General features: G+C 32.1%; 1 protein-coding gene and 1 long non-coding RNA gene across 4 annotated transcripts; both read right to left on the reverse strand.

The window, feature by feature from the left end:
- Positions 1–333: 333 nt before the first annotated feature.
- On the reverse strand, positions 334–19,217 carry LOC132724309 (microfibril-associated glycoprotein 4-like). 3 transcript variants are annotated; one of them, XM_060709150.1, is made up of 6 exons: positions 18,954–19,217; positions 17,267–17,422; positions 16,394–16,524; positions 10,082–10,178; positions 1,016–1,177; positions 334–844 (listed from the first exon to the last, which is right to left on the reverse strand). In XM_060709150.1, the coding sequence occupies exons 1-6, from the start codon at positions 19,204–19,206 to the stop codon at positions 582–584; spliced, it is 1,062 nt and encodes a 353-aa protein (XP_060565133.1). In that variant the 5' UTR covers positions 19,207–19,217; the 3' UTR covers positions 334–581. The 3 variants fall into 3 exon arrangements, with proteins under 3 accessions (XP_060565133.1, XP_060565134.1, XP_060565132.1); XM_060709151.1 differs by having other exon boundaries at positions 16,466–16,524; positions 17,255–17,422; XM_060709149.1 differs by having other exon boundaries at positions 17,255–17,422.
- Positions 11,508–16,102, reverse strand: LOC132724308 (uncharacterized). Its single transcript, XR_009624891.1, has 3 exons — positions 15,968–16,102; positions 14,998–15,150; positions 11,508–14,712 (listed from the first exon to the last, which is right to left on the reverse strand). It is a non-coding gene; the product is annotated as an uncharacterized LOC132724308 (long non-coding RNA).
- Positions 19,218–19,349: the final 132 nt, after the last annotated feature.

The raw sequence follows: 19,349 nt of genomic DNA on the forward strand, positions 1-19,349 counted from the left end.
CAACTCGGTCTTATATATGGGCCCCGTAAGTGAAGATATGTGTGAATATATATATATATATATATATATATATATATATATATATGTGTGTGTGTACATGTATGTCATATACAAACGTCTTGCAGCGTTTGTGACAAACTTTTGATTTATTATAAAAGGTTACACAAGTGTTCCGTACATCGAATGCCTTAAAGATCAATATTGATATGTTGCTAGTGTCTATTTAATTTTCTAAAATTAATTAATAGCATTCTATTAGTTTTAAGTGTTTAACAGTAGATTGATTTAACAATTGTTTTTCCCTAACACTTACAGTAATAAGTGATAATTGCATCATGATATTACTATAATTATTACACATCAATATTAAATATAAATTTTATCTTTTTCAAGTGATTTCGTATACAATAAAACTTTTAACGTTTCACAAGTTAATACATGGTATCTTACTTAAACTTTTGTAAATATTTAAAGAGAAAGAAACAAGTCTAAAAGTTTATAAATATTGCCTACATTGATACAATAAAAACTAGTTTGAAAATGATATCGTTATGTTCTTGTTAAATTTGATCAGGTTGCATTTATACCCGCCGGAACATCATTTTAGAGATCTTGAGTGACTCATACTTTCTAAATGGATAGTATATCATCCCACCTTCCGACTTGACAGGTCGTTGTGTACCAGGAGTAACATATTCACCGTTTAGATTTGCCATAGCACAATTGTCATACCACCATCCACCATGGGCCATTATAGCGCAATTTCTATCACTGGATCCATCACGATCCATGTCGAAAGTTGAAAAATGGCTACCATTGTGATATGATGAACCATCTCCAGCGCCTGTATTGAAAACAAAACAATAATGTAAGTCAGTGAAACACGTTTCACTAAATAAATCTTAACATCCTTAATGATGTTATAAAATGACTATGTTATTATACAACTTGACATATTTTTTGTAAATTCTGTAAACAACAATTTAAATTTAGAATCGAAGATGTCAATGAATACCTGCAGTTCCGACTCCCTTGTCGATATGAAGAGTATAATACGGCCTTTCACCGAGTCTAAAATTTTGAAATGTTTCGTATACAGATGTTCCGTCAGCTGCCGTCAGATCAAGTCTCAGCTCTGTTTTCCCTCGAAAAACCATTTCGTAGATATTTTGAAGGCCTGAATAAAAAAGTATCATTCTCAGAATAATCTGATAAAATTTAAGCTCATATTTATATTTACCTGACTGATTAAGAGAACGTTTCACATAATTACAATATTATTTAAACATGTTTGTGTCATGTTATACTCGTTGACTCAGGAACTATGCAGTATTTACTCGTTATTGTACATTCAGTATTCATCAAAACAATTCGAAATTATTTTTTGTGCATGTACTTGCAGATAAATAAAACGATGCAAACAACCATGTGCAACAATTGAAGATTTGTGGTGAAATGCTGTCTTTTCAGATACTAGACCATTCCCATAGATTCACTGTAGCCAGTGAATTTGAGTTTTGGTTTGTATTATAGAAACAAAGCAACACAGCAAGTGTGTACGAGCTAAATTATGAAAACTGAGAATTCAAAATGAAATAATAAAAATAAATAAAAAGAAAAACAAGAGCAACCGCCGGGCGGGGGCAACGCTCGACTTTTTACTTTCTCTAAAAGAAAACAAAGAATTGTTTGAACAAAATCTTAACGTTTCCTTTTAATAAAATCAATCGGTCTGTCTTGTCACATAAGTTTTTTCTATATATTTTGTATATATAAATATACTAAATTATATACAATGTATATATATATAAATAGAAACATGCAATTCTATAAAAAGAAACACCAATTCTATAAATAGAAAATTCTATAAATAGATACATGTGGTAGAGTCACGTGGTAGAGTCTTGTGGTGGAGTCACGTGGTAAAGTTACGTGGTAAAGTCACGTGGTGGAGTCACGTGGTAGAGTCACGTTGTGGTGTCACATGGTGGAGTCACGTGGTGAAGTCACGTGGTGGAGTCACGTGGTAAAGTCACGTGGTAGAGTCACGATTTAAAGTCATGTGGTGGAGTCATGTGATGGAGTCACGTGGTGGTGTCACGTGGTGGAGTCACGTGGCGGAGTCACGTGGTAGAGTCACGTGGTGAAGTCACGTGGTGGAGTCACGTGGTGAAGTCACGTGGTAGAGTCACGTGGTAGAGTCACGTGGTAGAGTCACGTGGTGGAGTCACGTGGTAAAGTCACAACAAGGTCTTGTCCTAAAGTATGTTCTGTTATAATATGAAGTTGATCCCTTCAATAATAGCAAAGTTACAGCCAGTTACAGCCAAAAAAATGAAAATTTCAATAATTTGACCTTCAAAGTCAAGGTCATTTATGAGTGAAGGTCAAGGTCTGGCAGGTTATTTTTAAGGGATATCCTTGAAGATTATTATGTTAAAGTTTGAAGACAATCCATTCAAAAATAACAAAGTTACAGCCAATAACAGCATGAACAAGCAAAATTTGGACTTTTAACCTTGAACGTCAAGGTCATTTATGGATGAAGGTCAAGGTTAGTGTGGTCTACTGAAAGGTCTTTTCTCAAGGGTTGTTGTGGCCAAGTATGAAGACAATACACCAAGAAATAAAAAAGTTATGATCCAGGTACAAGTTTGCGGACGGCAACGGCAACGCCGCCGCGACTATAACAATACCTCTACTTATTTTTCAAAATAAAATAAGTCGAGCTAAAAAACACTTATCACTGATAATGAAAACATAACTTTACTTTATATTTTAAAACTTCAATATGTATTAAAATCCCACACGTATAACCAATCCTGATGTTAAAATACTCCTGGACAAAATAGACTCACATAATGAAAAAAGCAATCCATTTAAATGTCCCATAAGTGATCAATGGAAGCAAGTAATTTTCTATATCTGCATAAGATGCGTACAATAATACAACTGTCCATTTTTTGAAGTAGAAGACTTTCCTCGACCTGTTCATTCTCTCAAAAACAGCTTCTGGAGTATTTCTTTAAGTTAATATAATTTCAGACAGATAATAATGTTCAAAACCTTAAGGCATTTTTTTTATAAAAATGTAATTATATGAAAAAGTATATGAAAATGATTTGTTCTATACCTGCTACCTGTTTATTTATGGGGAGGGAGTGGATATTGTTCCAAGATAAATATATTTTCTTTATGCATTATCAAGTTAGTTGCCCTTAATCATTTTTCTCGATTCACCATATAAATAAAATAGACACCTAGGGTATGTAATGTTTAGATATACGATAAACAATGATTATATGTTTGTCGTATTTGATGCATTGTAATGGTAAACAATGTGGCGCCGTTATGTGTCGCAACGCCGCTAAATGTCGCACTTGCCGATAAATGGCGCACCATTGCCGCTTAATGTCACAACCGCCGCTAAATGTCGCAAAATCTTTTGCCGTTAAATGGCGCAATGATAACGTTAAATGTCGCACGAATTTCCCTTACCGTTAAAAATCGCATCACTACCGTTAAATGCCGCAAGATGTAATTTTATGCTGAACTCAAGTTTTATTGTTGTATCATATAAATTAAATCTGCCTACTCAAGATGAATTTTGTATGTTTGAAAGCGAGTGATATTATTATATAAGGAACAGCGCTACAATTTAGGCGACAATAATACTCATCTTGTAAATTCATGTATATTGTTTTGCGTTCGATTTCTAGCTGATCTTATGCAAGTACATATTGATAATTATACAATTGTCTACTATTTGTTTGAAACTGCATTGTTCTGTAAATAGTTTTGTACAATCATGCCTGTAAAATTGGTAGAAGGGAGAGCCTAACGGCCTGGCTGCCTGAGGTGGCAGTCTGATGGCCTATATGGCTGAGGAGGCAAATTGTCCCGCAGTCGAAAGAGGAAGCCTAAATTGCTGACGACCTGGGCCTTAGTAGTTTGCCTAACGCCCTAGAAGCTTAACGTCGGCAGCCTAGCATCCTGAGGAGGCCGCCTAACGGTCCTAACAGCCTATCGATGTCAGCTTTGCAACCTGAAGTTGGCAATCTAACAGCCGAAAGTCTGCAGCCTAGTAGCTTAAAGTTAGTGACTTATATTATAAATATGGAAACAATTAAAAATACAGTAAAACACTATGAAAGGTCATGCAAAAGCACAAACACATGCATGATTATAACCAAAAACGCCTTTACATTTAGGACGCTGAACTTTGCATTCTAACAGCCTAAAGCTGGCAGTCTAGGAGCATGGCAGCCTAAAATTGGTGTCATGTTATAAAAATGGAACGATCAAAATAATAAAACGGCAAGTTGGATTTTTCTTAAAATCTTCTTGTACAAATGGCTTTATAATTTACACCTTTTTACTTATTAATACAATATACATGTGTACTTGATCCTGGCAAGTTACATAATTAATTTTACCAAGTTATTGCCCTTTTCGGCAGCTTGAGAATAACTATCGTTAACCTAAACAGGCAAGATGGATTTATTTTAGTACTGTCTATACTTATGGTTTCATAATTTCCACACTTACTTATTTACTTATTTAGAAAACTTCTGATATTGCCAAGTTATATAACTGCGTCGACGTCATCCATTTTTCCCAAGTTATATTCTCTTTTTTCACTTTGAAAATAGGACCTTGTATGGTTAACCTATCCCGGTAAGTTAGATTCATCTTAGATTTAATTTATTTAATGATATCTTCCATATTTGATAGGTGGATACCTTTAATGACCCTGTATTTTTTGTGTAGTAAGGCGTCTCTAAGGTCAATGTCACTGGTGTGAAATTTTTGTTATAACATTTTTGCTCATTAAGCCTTTATTAGTAAGTTAAGAGGTCCTCTTCTTTTGGGTTTAGTTAGGAGTCAAGGCCAAAGTCACCAATGTCAAAAATAGATTTTTACAATTGTACAGGTGTATTAACATTTTTCTATTGACATATGTATTTTATATTTGGTAGGAACATAAAATTGAAGTCCTCTCCTTTGGATGGAGTTAGGGTTCGGTTGGGTCAAGGTCAGCAGTTCTAAAAATAGATTTTTACACTTTTACAGCCTTTATTTATTGACAAATGTATTTTCTAGCATGGTATTCTTCCTTTTGATTGAGGTAGGGATAAAAGGTTCATGGTCACAAATGCTAAAATACATTATTTATATTTGCAGAATGAAGTTCACACAAACAGTTTATGCTTTTATTAAATTTGCTACTCGTATGCGTGATTTTATTTCCATTTTATCGCTAGTAAGGCAGTGATCATTCATATTATTGTTACAATAAATTAAAAAGATGTCTTCTTTACACATTTGTTCCATGTTTTTGTTTTGGACAATAAAGTCCTTAAAATTACCTTAAAATAGATACTCTATTGTGCGTAGTTTTTGTATTTATGGTCATTTGAACTTCACAATGACGTAATCGACATGCGCTTTAGGACTTGATAAGAAAATCAAACTCGTGACAAAAAAAAAACTACGAGCATAAAAGTGGTTACAGATATCTAACCAATATCGTCGTTACATGTACATATGTATAATGTATGTCTTGTGTTTTTCGAAAAACGTCATACTTAATTTCACTGAAATATTTATAATGAAGCGTTACAGGTTAAGATTTCAATTACAACAAAGCACTGATATAAAAAGCCTACATTCTCTGGCCAATAAGGTTAGGTGTCTTCAGCCAAATAGCAAGGCCAATATGAGCTTAACCAATTATTTGTATTCTTATTAATCAATGTTAATCTTATTATATGATATTTAATGCGAATCTTTCATAGTGTAAAGCGACTTGGCGAGTAAAATATCACTTGCCAAAATGTCAAAGCGTAAATAGTGTTTGAGAAATGGTAAAATGTACTTAATCTTATGGTGGCTGATTTGGTATACTTTTGTGCGTCTAGTTGGCGGGCGACAACACGACAAAGCATCAAACGGTGCGTTGTCGGACTTTCGTCTTGTCGTCCTGTCACTAAAGATGCACGCCAAACGGCGCGATGTTGTTCGGCGTGTTATCGCGATGTCAGATTGTCGCTCGGTTCAAATCTAAGGATTGGCTTATAAAGCCAAGCGACCGGGCGACATGGCGACAACGCGCCACACAACAACGCGCAGTTTAGCGTGCTTCGCTAGAGACAGGACATTTGTCTGCCCTTTGATATTGCATCATATGATCATAGTGAACAAATAAACCACGTTTAAAGTTAATTCGGTAGTTTCTTAGAAAATAAATGAAATTACTTAAATCAAATTCTGAGAGCGACAATATCATTCCCATTAATCTTTTGTCAATCAGGGTTACAAATGAGAAGAAAGAAAAATACTTATCTATTGATAATTCAATATCAATTGTATTCTTTCTACTGTAAAGATTACATTATAAAGCACCTCAAAACCTCGATATTTAGGTTCATAAAAAAACAAGTAAAACAAAGATACTTTGTGTAATAACAATTACAATAAAAATAATTATGAGAATGTTAAAAAGTAATATTATACTACTTTTAATCATGATTTTAAGATGAATTTACATCTTGCGACATTTAACGGTATTGTTGCGACATTTAACGGTAAGGGAAATTCGTGCGATATTTAACGTTAATATTGCCACATTTAACGACAGACGATTTTGCGACATTTAGCGGCGGTTGCGACATTTAGCGGCAAATGTGCAACATTTAGTGGCAAGTGCGACATTTAGCGGCGTTGCGACATATAACTGCGCCACAAACAATACCATTTAGAAAATACAATTTGAAGGTTTCGGTTACAAAAGAAACTTTACATTTTTATGTACCGTAATATACGCTTTTTATTCATTAGACATCTTATCAGTCAGATATTATCATTTATCGCAATTAATCAACACTTGCTCTATGCAATTTTGAACACATCCTTTGCATTTTGAAATTATAGTCTTGTTTAAGTACGAGTTGGAAATGTAATAAAAACTCTAGGAAAATCTACATGTATATTTCTATGGAAGGGAATGTTCACCAGTTGTCTTATTTGTTGTCCGGAATGCTAATATGCTAAATCGTATTATGTTATGATAGTTTGTACACAAACATGCTCATAAGTATGACACTTTTCTTAACGAATTAAGATTAAAATGACAATATTTAATCGGAATAGCATTTTTTTTCTTAATCCGAAATATCAGTTTTTACATGAATATATATTTGTTTCATTTTATGTTTAGGAAATAGATATAAATTCTGAGTGCATTGTTGTAGAATAATGCACGGTTTGAGTTCAAATGCGTAGTAATATAATCACGAAGGCCGATAGGCCTGAGTGATTAATTACAAAGCACTTGAACGAAAAACGTGCATTATTATACAATAATGCACGGATAATTAATATCTATTTCAATTCTAACACGACAAGAAAAAATATAATTATTATTATAAAGTTGGACTTTATGTTTGGTGGTTAAATTTGTTTTCGCCTCAGAGTTTCCCATAAAAACGTTCTTTAAAAGCTGTTCCAGTGTATTGAAAAAAATGTCGTTAAATCTACCGTGTGTAAAAATATTTTGAGAATAACGAATTTTGAAAACGTTGATTAAACTTTGTTTGTTTATTTTATTTCACTCTATAATTCTTCAAGCGAAACACAAATTATTAAAAGTGAAATATATGTTCAACTTAACTCGTTTGCGACATTAAAATAACGTACTTGATTTGATTGTTTTGCACGTGCTGTTTGGCGCTACATTGTGACGTCACGTAAACAACACTTCAAACGTCTGTACAGCGTTAACGACTGAATTAAAGATATTGGTCTTCGAAATTTATTTTCTTAGTTAGACCATTTTCTTTCATTCTAGATAGTTTTCACAACAAAATTCGACAAAAATTGTTTTTATTTATCAGATTTTTTTTCCAACAAAATGGCGCCCTCAATGTGAAAATACACAGGGAGATAATAAGAACGGCGAGTGCATTCTTGTAGAATAATGCACGATTCCGGCCTTCTTTGTCTATATAGGAACATTTTCGATAGTGTTGGAATTTATATTTTGCCGATGTGCAAAATAGAAAATATAAAATAGAAGTTATTTCTCAAAAGAAAATTTACCAGAGAAATTTTGTTATTTTAAACTATTAATTTCTTTTACAAGTTTTATGTTATAAAAACTGGTTATATGCCTTTCATTTTGTAAACATGCAAAGGATTATTACATGTTTATCGTAAAAAATCAATATTAAGACATTAGTACATTATTTTTATGTATGTTCACTTGAATATTAATATACGGAAAAAGACAACCTATGAAAATAACAACCACTCCCCGAACATGAGGACTATTCTTACGTCGTTTTTGTGAAACAGATAACAGTGCGTTTAGGGACCGCCCAAATAAAAGTAATTAAGATTATCTAATAAAATATACTCTTATATTTTATAAGAAATTGAAGCAAATACTAACAGTTGCTCGAAGGTTAAGTGCATTTTGATAAGTCGAAACTTTGAAATGTTTAAAAACATATTTAATATGTGATTTAAATGCGTCATAACTTCGCAAAATCCCCATATCCCCATCACTAACACAACCGAGGTGGATCTTTGCAAAGTATGCACACGCCAGGTCATGGCCACTCATTCAATAGTACAAGGGATAATAAGTGGGCTAATATGAGGACTTGTTGTAACTTAAACTCGTTTAATTAAGTAGAAGTGAGTTGCCGTCGCGTTCTACAACCATCAACGAACTATGAGATGGTATAAAAAGAAAATAAGTCAAGTTTCCACTGATGACTATACAAATACCACACTAGTAAATGTGCAGATATTCTAGCCCATATGATTAATTTCGGCGACAGGTATAATTACAAAGATACATCAGAGGGCAGGAATTCTATATATATATATGTTACTGTAAAATAGCTTATGCAAGTACCGGAAATTTCCATAATTATGTAAGATTTCCGTGAAAAAACATGCATGTATATCAGCATTAAATAGAGTGCAGATCTTGGAAAAAATCTTATACACGCAAAATTGATACAATTAACGGTACAAACCACTATTGTGCTCTCTGATATACAATGCATATGCTGAGAATTGATAAATCAACAGTTTTCTCTTTACCAGATATTAGGGAAAAGTAAGAGTGGAATTTGTTTTTTCTGTAATGCATGTATGTACATGTATATACGATATTGATATAATCTAAAAAAACAGCCCGTTTAAGTGCGTGCATATACATATATTATTTGGAAAAAAACCCACACATTTATACCCGAAATGATATCTAAAGTAAGTAAGAGTCCCAGCCGATTTCATACATAATTTATATATGTAAAGGGGGATAGAATTGCAATCTATCAATCGTGTGTATATGTATTGTTATTGTCTGTCCATCTTGGGTACATTAATACAAATGTACAATGTACCTTCAAAACTTGTTTGCAATCTTAATTTTTAACAAACTTAGGTATACACATGTATGTATTCTTCATTTGAGACAGTTTGCATTCCTACTTTCCAGGTATGACGATATATTAAAACGAACTTATGACGGCTGACTTAAGCGTGGTTATGTTTAAATAGGCAACGATGCTGCTCAAGCGGACGCAATCATTGTAAACGGCAACCCTGAGCGACCTCTGTCCTAAGAATGACATGTTTATATACATCGATTCCCGTTTTCAGATTATGATAACAGCAACACTATTATAAAGACGATATAGTTATATTGTTTACTTTACATTAAAAATGATGAGTTCATGTCTCTTTATGAGTTAAATTTGTTTATGACAATAACACAAGTCTTGCAGAGCACAACTTGTATTGTAAATTTCATTTTGGAAAATTAACTGCACATTCACAAGTCATAAAATAAAACAAAGATCATGACAAAACATATAAAAGTAAAGTATGTTGTAAAGATTAGAATATTTGTCATATCATTCATTTAAGAAAAATGTGATACTAATAAGTATGTTTGCGTACAATCTGTCATAATAAAATAAGAATTATTACACAGGTATTTTTTCAAAAGTTATCAGAAGTTAATTCAAACAATTGTATGGCAAGTAAATCAACATATTCTCACCTAACCAGAATTCGCCGTCTAAAGAACCGAATCCCCTTTCATAATCACTAAAGTTTCTGTAGAAATCAACGCTGCCGTTGAATCGATATTGAAATACCTGAAAGAATAATACATGAATGTAATATTGTACCAGGAATTATTACAAAAATGACAAATTCAAAGCAAAAATGTCATGGCTTTGGTGAATGTCTTTTCAACACCATTTATATGGACGTTCATTTTATTTTGTGAATTATATGAAAGTAACTCTATCGGTATAAACGAGACATTTTATAATGATGAGGACATGTGGCGCAGAAGTAATCTAAGGCTCTGTAACCGCGTAATCCCGTCTGGTGCAAGATGTTGTTTCTTTGAGCAAGAAACGTGACAAAAATTTATCATTACTGATTGGTGCCTGGAACAGATTCGAGAGTATAAGCTGTATTTAAACTGTTAGATTTCATACAGTCGAACTAAACTATATTCTGTACCACTAACGATGTGAAGTTTGAAACATTCTAAATCATTTTGTTTGAATGTATGCAGTATTGCTTTACACTGCAACTTTGTTCTCTTTCATTATTTATCGTATCAAAATTAAGAACAAAATTAATAATAACAAATTGTTTAGATTTTACGTGTCTCAACATAAAAATGAAATAAGGTTATGCTTAGAATGAAATTAATGTAATATAAGTATAGATCTATATATGTGTCATGGAATGCAAAAATGGGGTTTCTTGACCAAATTTTTGATTTTCACTTTTTTTAATTTTCTAAATCTATGAAATATCAGAAGTAATTCCTGAAAATTTGAAGGTCGTGTCCTTCTTATTTACAAAGATATACATAATTTTGTGAGTATGGTGTCCAGTAAGTAATTAAAAATACACATAAAAATCTTTGATCTTTGTGATGTTTAAAGATGCATGAGGAAAACAACTGTTGAAGCTAAAATGAATTTTGTGAAAAAATTGTTTTATGTTATTAAAGTTAATAAATGTTGTAGAATATTTTTGGAATACAGCCACCATAATTAAAGCATCATTTACATTATGTTGCCTAGCAACGGACCTATTCCTGGGTTCTTTCTGGTCTTTTTCAAGTAAAAAGTTATGTGCTAGGTTTATTTTATAACACTTGCAAGTATCAATACGAAATGTTTTCTTCTTTCACATTTGCAAATGGTTCTATTGCATTTCTACAGTGTTAACAGGAGATATTACTGTTGACAGATATCATAACACAACTTCAAAAGAACTAAACACAGTGTCCATTTATCATTCATTTATTAACTTTATTCAGATATTTACTCTGACAGCAGACAACAGTTTAATACAACAGCAAATGAAAGATGACTCAAGTATAACATCATAAAAGGTAGTAACACTAAATAAAGGGCATGATTACACAAATACAACATGAAGGAAGCTATATTGAAGCTATATTCTGTTACCTAGCAACCATGGAATATTCTAAATTTTTGTAATTTATTTTGAAAATATACAAATTTCTTGGTAAAATACAGCTAACAAAGCAGCAGAAATAAATACATTTTCAAAAAAATTATAAACAATGCCTATTAATTACTATTCAATAATTTTCCATTGACGATATACAATCCATGTTCTGTACACTTGACTAGTGTTAGTAAGTGATGCAAATTTTAGCAGAACTCAGTATCTTTGCCATGTATATTGCTCTACATATGTTTTACAATAACCAATAAGCATTTGATCAAATCACTGTTACTTTCCATATTACATATATCTGCTGTATAACTGATTTACATAATACCTAACCAATAAGTAAAAATTAATCAGTGTTGCCAAGCAACCACAATATCTTCCATAATTTCCTTTTAAATTTTACAAATTTTAAGTTTGAATAAAAAAGATCTCAAAATACCATGAACAAAGCAGCATGATTACAAAAAAACAAATTACGACTATTAAAACTGCAAATATAATCTTAATAATAGTTCTTGGATCAAAGTATCCTAAAACTCACTTTACTATAGGTTTTGAATTTATATAGATAATATACATAATTTCATAAAAGGGTGTTCAGTAACATCTGGTGTTAACTACACTGTTTTACAACAATGTAAGGACTTTGAATTGACTAGCATTATATTTAATTGAAATGACATAAAGAAAATTCCTACAAAAAATGTTCCTTACTTAAATCTGTCTCTGCATATAATTAAGTTGCTAAGCAACCAATGAATAATTTTTTTTTTATAAATTTCTAAATTTTTACAGGCATACAGGAGATTACAACTTAGTTGCAAAATAGCAATTTGTGCTATTATAAAAAAATGAAAACAGTACCACAGATAATGTGTAACTGAACTTAATAAGGTATTCAGAGAACAGCCTGCCTCACCATTCCATAATATAAAATAACAAGAGCTGTCCGTAAGACAGCGCGCTCGACTTTTTTATTGCTTGCCAATAAAAAAAGTTTTTGCAGTAAAAGGCAATACAAGAATCTCTGTATTTTTAAAGTGAACAATGGCCATGAGCATTAAGATATTTAGTGAAGAATTATTTTACTGAATTGTGTGATACCCTTGAACACTGCAGGTTCAGTGGATAGGAATGAATTTTTTTAGATTTTTTAAGTTTTTTAGTGCTTGCCTATAATACAAAACATTGACAGTTAAGGGCCATAATTCAAATAAAATCTTTGACAGAATTACCTTCTCCTGGACATGTTTGGGAATCATGATTGTAAACAAGTATTCCAACTTTCAAATTAATATCTCAAACAGTTCAGTCAAAAAGTGGACTGGTACAAAAAACTTAACCAAGATTCTAAGTCGATAAAAGGCCTTAATTTTTAAAACAAATCCTTGACAGATTTACCTTCTCTTGCGTACAGATGGGGGTAATGATGTGAAATAGCATTAAAAGTTTCAAAGCAATATCTCAAAGGGTTAAGGCAATAAGTGGATTTTACCCATATTCAATGTATTTTCTAAGTCAAAAAGGGGCATAATTCTGTCAAAAACCTTGACAGAGTTATGTCCTCTTGTCTGTTGATGAAGGTCGTGATGGTAAACAAGTATGGTCAGTTTCAAAGCAATACCTCCAATGGTTTTGAAATAAAGTGAGGTGGTACAAAAAACTTAACCAAGCTCAATACACTTTCTAAGTCAAAAAAGGGCCATAATTCTGTCAAAAACCTTGACAGAGTTATGTACTCTTGTCTGTAGATGGAGGTTATGATGGTGAACAAGTATGGTAAGTTTCAAAGCCATACTTGTAATACTTCTGAAATAAAGTGGGGTGGTACGAAAAACTTAACCAAGGTGTGACGCCAACGCCGACGCCGACGCCGGGGCGAGTAGGATAGCTCCCCTTTTCATAGAAAAGTCGAGCTAAAAATGATACTTCTAATATCATGTTCTCAGGTACATTTAAGGTTCAATATTTTAATATTTTATAACTTAGTGATGATTATTTTTCAATTATAGAGTTACAATGTGATCAAACATATAAAGTATTTTTATTATGATGCACCTGTTTAAAATCCTTCCCAACTGAAGGGAATATTGGTTGCCTAGCTACCATTGAATATTCTTTGATTTTGCTGCTTCTTTTAACAATTTTAAGGATTGGTGATAATTTACAATGTGATTCTACACTAACATAAAAATTCAACTGACCTATCATTGTTATAGATAAAGTATTTTTCATATTCTACAACTATAAAATGTTTAAAATTTGACAACAAGTACTAAAGCTTAATGTTACTTTACATTTTCATACAGTCATTTTCAATCTAGATCAAAGCTTAAGATAAGTTGACAGTTGATCAATTCATAACATGCATAGGTTCAATAGAATTCTATAACTTAGAGTAAAATGACAAATGTTGTATTACACTAAACTTAATTTAATAAAATTTTTGTAAAAATGATGGAAATTAGTAACTGGTAAACTGACATCCAAAAATAATGTAGGCAGCCATTAAATAATATATTTGCATAATGATCCACACACTTGTTAATATAGCATTAGTCCTTTGAGCACCAGTTATGCAACACACTTGCAGTCTTATCTTATGAAGCATCTACTTGTATCATAAACTATATTTGAAATAAAGAAAATAATGACAGTCCATACAGGACCATTATGTTATAGGAACTCCAATTATACTCAAGAGTAAAAGACTGCTCTTTCTCTTTCCACCTTATTAACATAATTGTCAATATCCAACTTTATTTCTGTTTTCGGGATAACTGGTTTTGGCCACACAGTATTTTAGCTATGTCAGATTTGAAGAATTGCCTAATTTGTTCAAATAGATACTATTGTCTTGCTGCATCATTACTGTACTTCAAGTAAAAGACCTCTGGGAGGCAATTGTTTCAGTAAATACATTTTTACCTCCACAGAGTTAATATATTCTTTACATGTTATAACACTTGGCTCCATTGCACTTGCACAAAAATGGTGGTATTTGGATAACAGTTTGAGGGCTTAACTTAAGAAATGACTTCCTAGGGATTTTCTGGGTAGGATATTGTGCCCACATCTTGATGACTTCAGGACAGTACACTTAGACAACCTGTTGCATTGTTTTTCACTTTCCAGATATAAAAGTACCAAGCATGTTGAGACTGACACTTCCATGAAGTCCTAAAATACATATAAATTGGAAATTTAAAAAGTTTGCATAGGATATAAATAGTACTTAAGTAAATAATACTTAAAATTAAGGTTATATTTAACTGAATATTCTTTTTGCAACTGAAAATACTAAGGCATAGGAGAATAATAATAAAATTCATGGCAAAAGAACACATCTGACAAGAAAGAAAATTAAATATATAGAAATCTACCTTGATAATATTTTTAAACATGTTTTTACAATATGCACAATTCATGAAAAAATATGTCAAAAAATGTTATGGGCAAACTTACCTGATCTCTCTACACAAACACCAAACGCATGGAACATTCTTGGTGTCCTCAAACATATTGGACCAACCGGTTGAGAATGATGGGAAAAGTGCACTTGTTGGGCATAATCCCAAATGTTGGAGTACTTTACATCAAGAGTGCATGGTGAAGTGCCTGAAATGTACAGTAGTTAAATTTATAAATTATGTTTTATTGATATACAGTTTTTACAATATATAGAACAGTCAGATTTTCCTTAGGTCCTCAGGTTTTGCAAATAAGGCATCTGCAGATATGATTCCTTTAATAAGTATCCTTTCTAGAAAGCTTGTCATAGGGCTGTGACTTTTTTTAATTAAAATATTAGTTAAATCATTTCAAACAAGTTCAGGCTTAGGTATTCATTGATGTGCTTCTAAGTGTGAACAAACATTTTGATGTGACATCATATGCCTTACAGAAACATAGTGGAAATACATGCTAAGCGTAAGCGTTACACTATAGTCTAGTAGTGTCAATGAAAAAATATTTGTCTATGCACTCATTCAATACCCTCAATTTATTGAGTCTGGTTATGAGAAATTATGGAAACTGCAACATCTCCATATTTTTAATTTTAAAGATATGAAAAATTTTAACAGCTCAAACAATGGTGCCAGAGATATATTTTCACTTTTGAGATACAAGTTTTCAACAGCTCAAATTTTTATTCTGATACATGTACATGTGTACAGTATGCATGGAAGAAAGTAAAGATTAAAATTCTTGAAAATCTTGAATTTCCTCACTTTGATGATTGTTTTATCTAAGAGATTAATTACATAAATTTTGGTTTTAATTGCTTTAAGTAAATAATTACTTGGCTGGCATTTTCCATGTTGCTATCAACAAACCGTTGTCCAGGAACTGCAATTGTTTCTACTTCCGGGTATAATTATTTTCCGATAAAATACATATTTAAGCAAAAATACTAGAACAAATAAATACTCACCTAACCCGAATAATCCAGTTATATATAAGTTTTGTCAAAGCAGACGTTGTCAGTGTAAAATATTCGTTAAAACACCAAAAACATCGAATCAATTCACCAATATTTTATCAACAATCAATGTCAGATGACGTAATCAGTGGTCCTCGTAAAAATCTTTTCCCGTGATAATTTTATTTGCTGTCATAGGATGAACGGTAGCAAATTATTTTTGCCGTTGATTACTCTGTATGAATCATGAGGACCCATGTGCTGACAAGTCATTTATTATATAATTTAGCGCTGTTTTACTGCCAGATGAACGGAAAAATAATGAGGAAAAAAATGGCGTCAAAGATCTCGCATTTTCTCGATAACGACGTCAACGTCAAGAAGCCCCATTTTTGCATTCCACTACACATATATTAACAAAAACAAATATAGAACAACCGTCCATCCTCCCGTATCTGTATTAAAGTCACAGTGCACAGGTATAACTCGACCTGTGTTCCAGAGACGTACATTGTAAATTCCACATGGAAGTTTTCCCCTTCGCTTTTTAATGGCATAACAATCCTCGTCTGAAATGAACATCCTTTATTTCTGCATGTTTATTTCCAAATGTTCAATGTTGGAATATATTTTATCTACTAAGCTAAAAAAATTCGCCACTTATATTGTTTTCAAAAGAAAGATTCAGAAGTAGCTGTATGTGCTTCTTTTATTACCTTAAGTGAACAAAGAAATCATAATACACAAGACTAACAGGCAATGAATACAACTAAAAGTAAAACATCAATTTAGATTTATTTATCAGTAGATATTCGTTTAAGACGATTTTAACACATTTTCGTATAATATTTCGGCGGTCACGTCACTTAAATGATTTTCCTGAATAAAACACTAGTATTAAGATACTTCTACAAATGACCGACTACTTATCCTAAATAATATCCGAGACAAATGGAGATTACACTCATGAATGTCCGATATTGTTCAAATAGAATTGGGTTTATTGCATTGATTTTTCGCCTGCACTTGCACTTTTCTTATGTAATGAACTTATTTATTTACTCAATGTGTCCCAGTCCGTTCATTCTCTTTAAAAACAAATAATAGTCAATTCGAACATTGAAATTGCAACAATACGTTTGCATCAAATATAGATATTTTTAACTATATTTTATATAGATTTTAAATGTAACAGTCTAAACTAAGAACCGAATTTTTTAATGCAATTAATGTAAAAAGTAATTATTATTGAATATGTGCATGTATAAATAGCTTTGATATAGATAGCATAATAGTCACCACAAAACCCACGATAACACAGTTTAACTTCGAAGTTTTGTCCAACGCATTGCTTGCCATCATTTGCTGGAGATGCATTTGTGCACAAACGTGTACGGCTTTGAAGTCCTACGCCACATGGAACAGAGCATTGTCTCCATGGATTCCACTCGGACCAGCCACCATCAACTATTAAACACATAATTATGAAACTAAGTAAACTGTGATTGTTACAAACATTTTAATTCTCGGATACAGTTTATGACCAACATTTGCTTAAAAATTGATGGCAATAGAGAAAACTAAATTATTTTTGAGCAACAAGGTCACATAATGAGACAACAAAAACTATAATATTTATTGTTTTCAAACGAAATGGCGTCGCCTACGTGTAGGTTTGAAAATATAGAGAGAGGAAATGTCGTACATTCTTCCAAATCCCAATATTGACTCCAGCCGCTATGTTCTAATACAGATATTTTTATAACTTTAAATTAATTTCATATCTAATTTGTTATTATTTGGTTCATACAATTATGTGTAGTAATATTTTGCGTAGACACTATTCAGAGTAGATAGCCATCCATTTACATCTGACTACAGGAATAAAATAGTCCCTTTTTATAACCAAATGTCAAATGTTTTGTTGTTTGTTTTTTGTTTGTTTTTTTTTTCAATTGACATATTTGTCAAATGACTGCTTTGACTATTGCTTATAAGTCCTAATTGATTATGAAATATACCTTTATACAATAATTTTGACAAAGTAATTGAAAAAGATGGAAACCTAACGAAAACCAAAAAGTGGGAGACTAGGTTTCATTTAAGATAGATGTTTAAAAACAATATACAATAATAAACAAAAGTCGTTTTCGTGCAAGTCATAACGAAATAACTCATTTGACTGGAATTATCATTGTATGCGCTTTTTAAACTTTGATTTAAGAAGTACGTTCCGCATTGGCGTTTTCAAAGCCTACCTTTATTTATAGCTCTATGTATAGATAAGGTGCTCCATTTGAATCCCTAGCGGTCCAGCGACCTGGCGGCCTTAAATTTGAATGTATTTGAAATGTTATAGAAACAAGAAAACGGCATTTAATTGGCGTTACAAGGCCACCAGTCTGACCAGTTTGTCCGAATACGAGTTACCGTTGCTCCTTCAAAAGTTATATCCATCACTTTTGCTTGCGGAACATATAATTACGTTGTTTTTAAAAGCGAATTAACAGCCTTTTGAGGCGACTCCATGGTCGAGTGGTTAAGATTGTCGACTTCAAATCAATTGCCCTGTACCGTTGCTCATTTTCACGAATTAGTTTGTGTAAATCCGGTTTTAATTATATTTTGACCTTTTTTTATCCAGATAACATTAATGAAATAGAATAAATCAGTCAAAGAAATCAGAACCAGTTGATTAATTATATTTATAGCTGTCTTAGCAAAAAAATTATCCTGAGTTTCAAGAACCGATACAATATCGGCTTTCGGTCATTTCCGTCGCCATCCGGTAAATATGAATAACGTTATAATTATATTGGGTCCTAATTTTAAACAATATAACACAAAACAAAAAGTTTGTACTTTATTTTTCTAGTGTTTCTTATTATTAAGCCATAAACAAACAAAAAATGAAGATTATATTCTAATATGTTTAATATAGCTGTTATCATCCAACAGACTTGCAGCAAGTTCGATAAAGAAGGTCTTTAGTACTGACCTTTACTATTTGAAGCCTTTGAAACCTTTGTACTTATGTATAAAGAAACAGATACTGCAATAATCAACAGTCCAATTAAAATTGAATGTACGAGGGTACACCATAACAAAAGTGGTGTACACTTCTTGGCTGAAGGGGTAGTTTTATCTGCAAGCTCTCCTGTACCATGTTGAACAGTATCGTAAATTCTGCCTTGCTCAGTCCTATTATCTCTAGACGCAAGCTCAGTATAAATTTCTTTTGCTGTGTCCATAACTACATCCAAATTATTCCGGTTTTTATCAAAATTGAATCAAATCAAATTTGTTCAATCAGTGCACCCATACAGGATACAAACATTAAAATGCTTATATGGTTGAATTACTTAGTTGATTGAACATTGTTATTCACAATTCA

Source organism: Ruditapes philippinarum, unplaced genomic scaffold, assembly GCF_026571515.1.
Source record: "Ruditapes philippinarum isolate M1 unplaced genomic scaffold, ASM2657151v2 ctg15435_1_1_1_1, whole genome shotgun sequence".
NCBI lineage: Eukaryota > Metazoa > Mollusca > Bivalvia > Venerida > Veneridae > Ruditapes > Ruditapes philippinarum.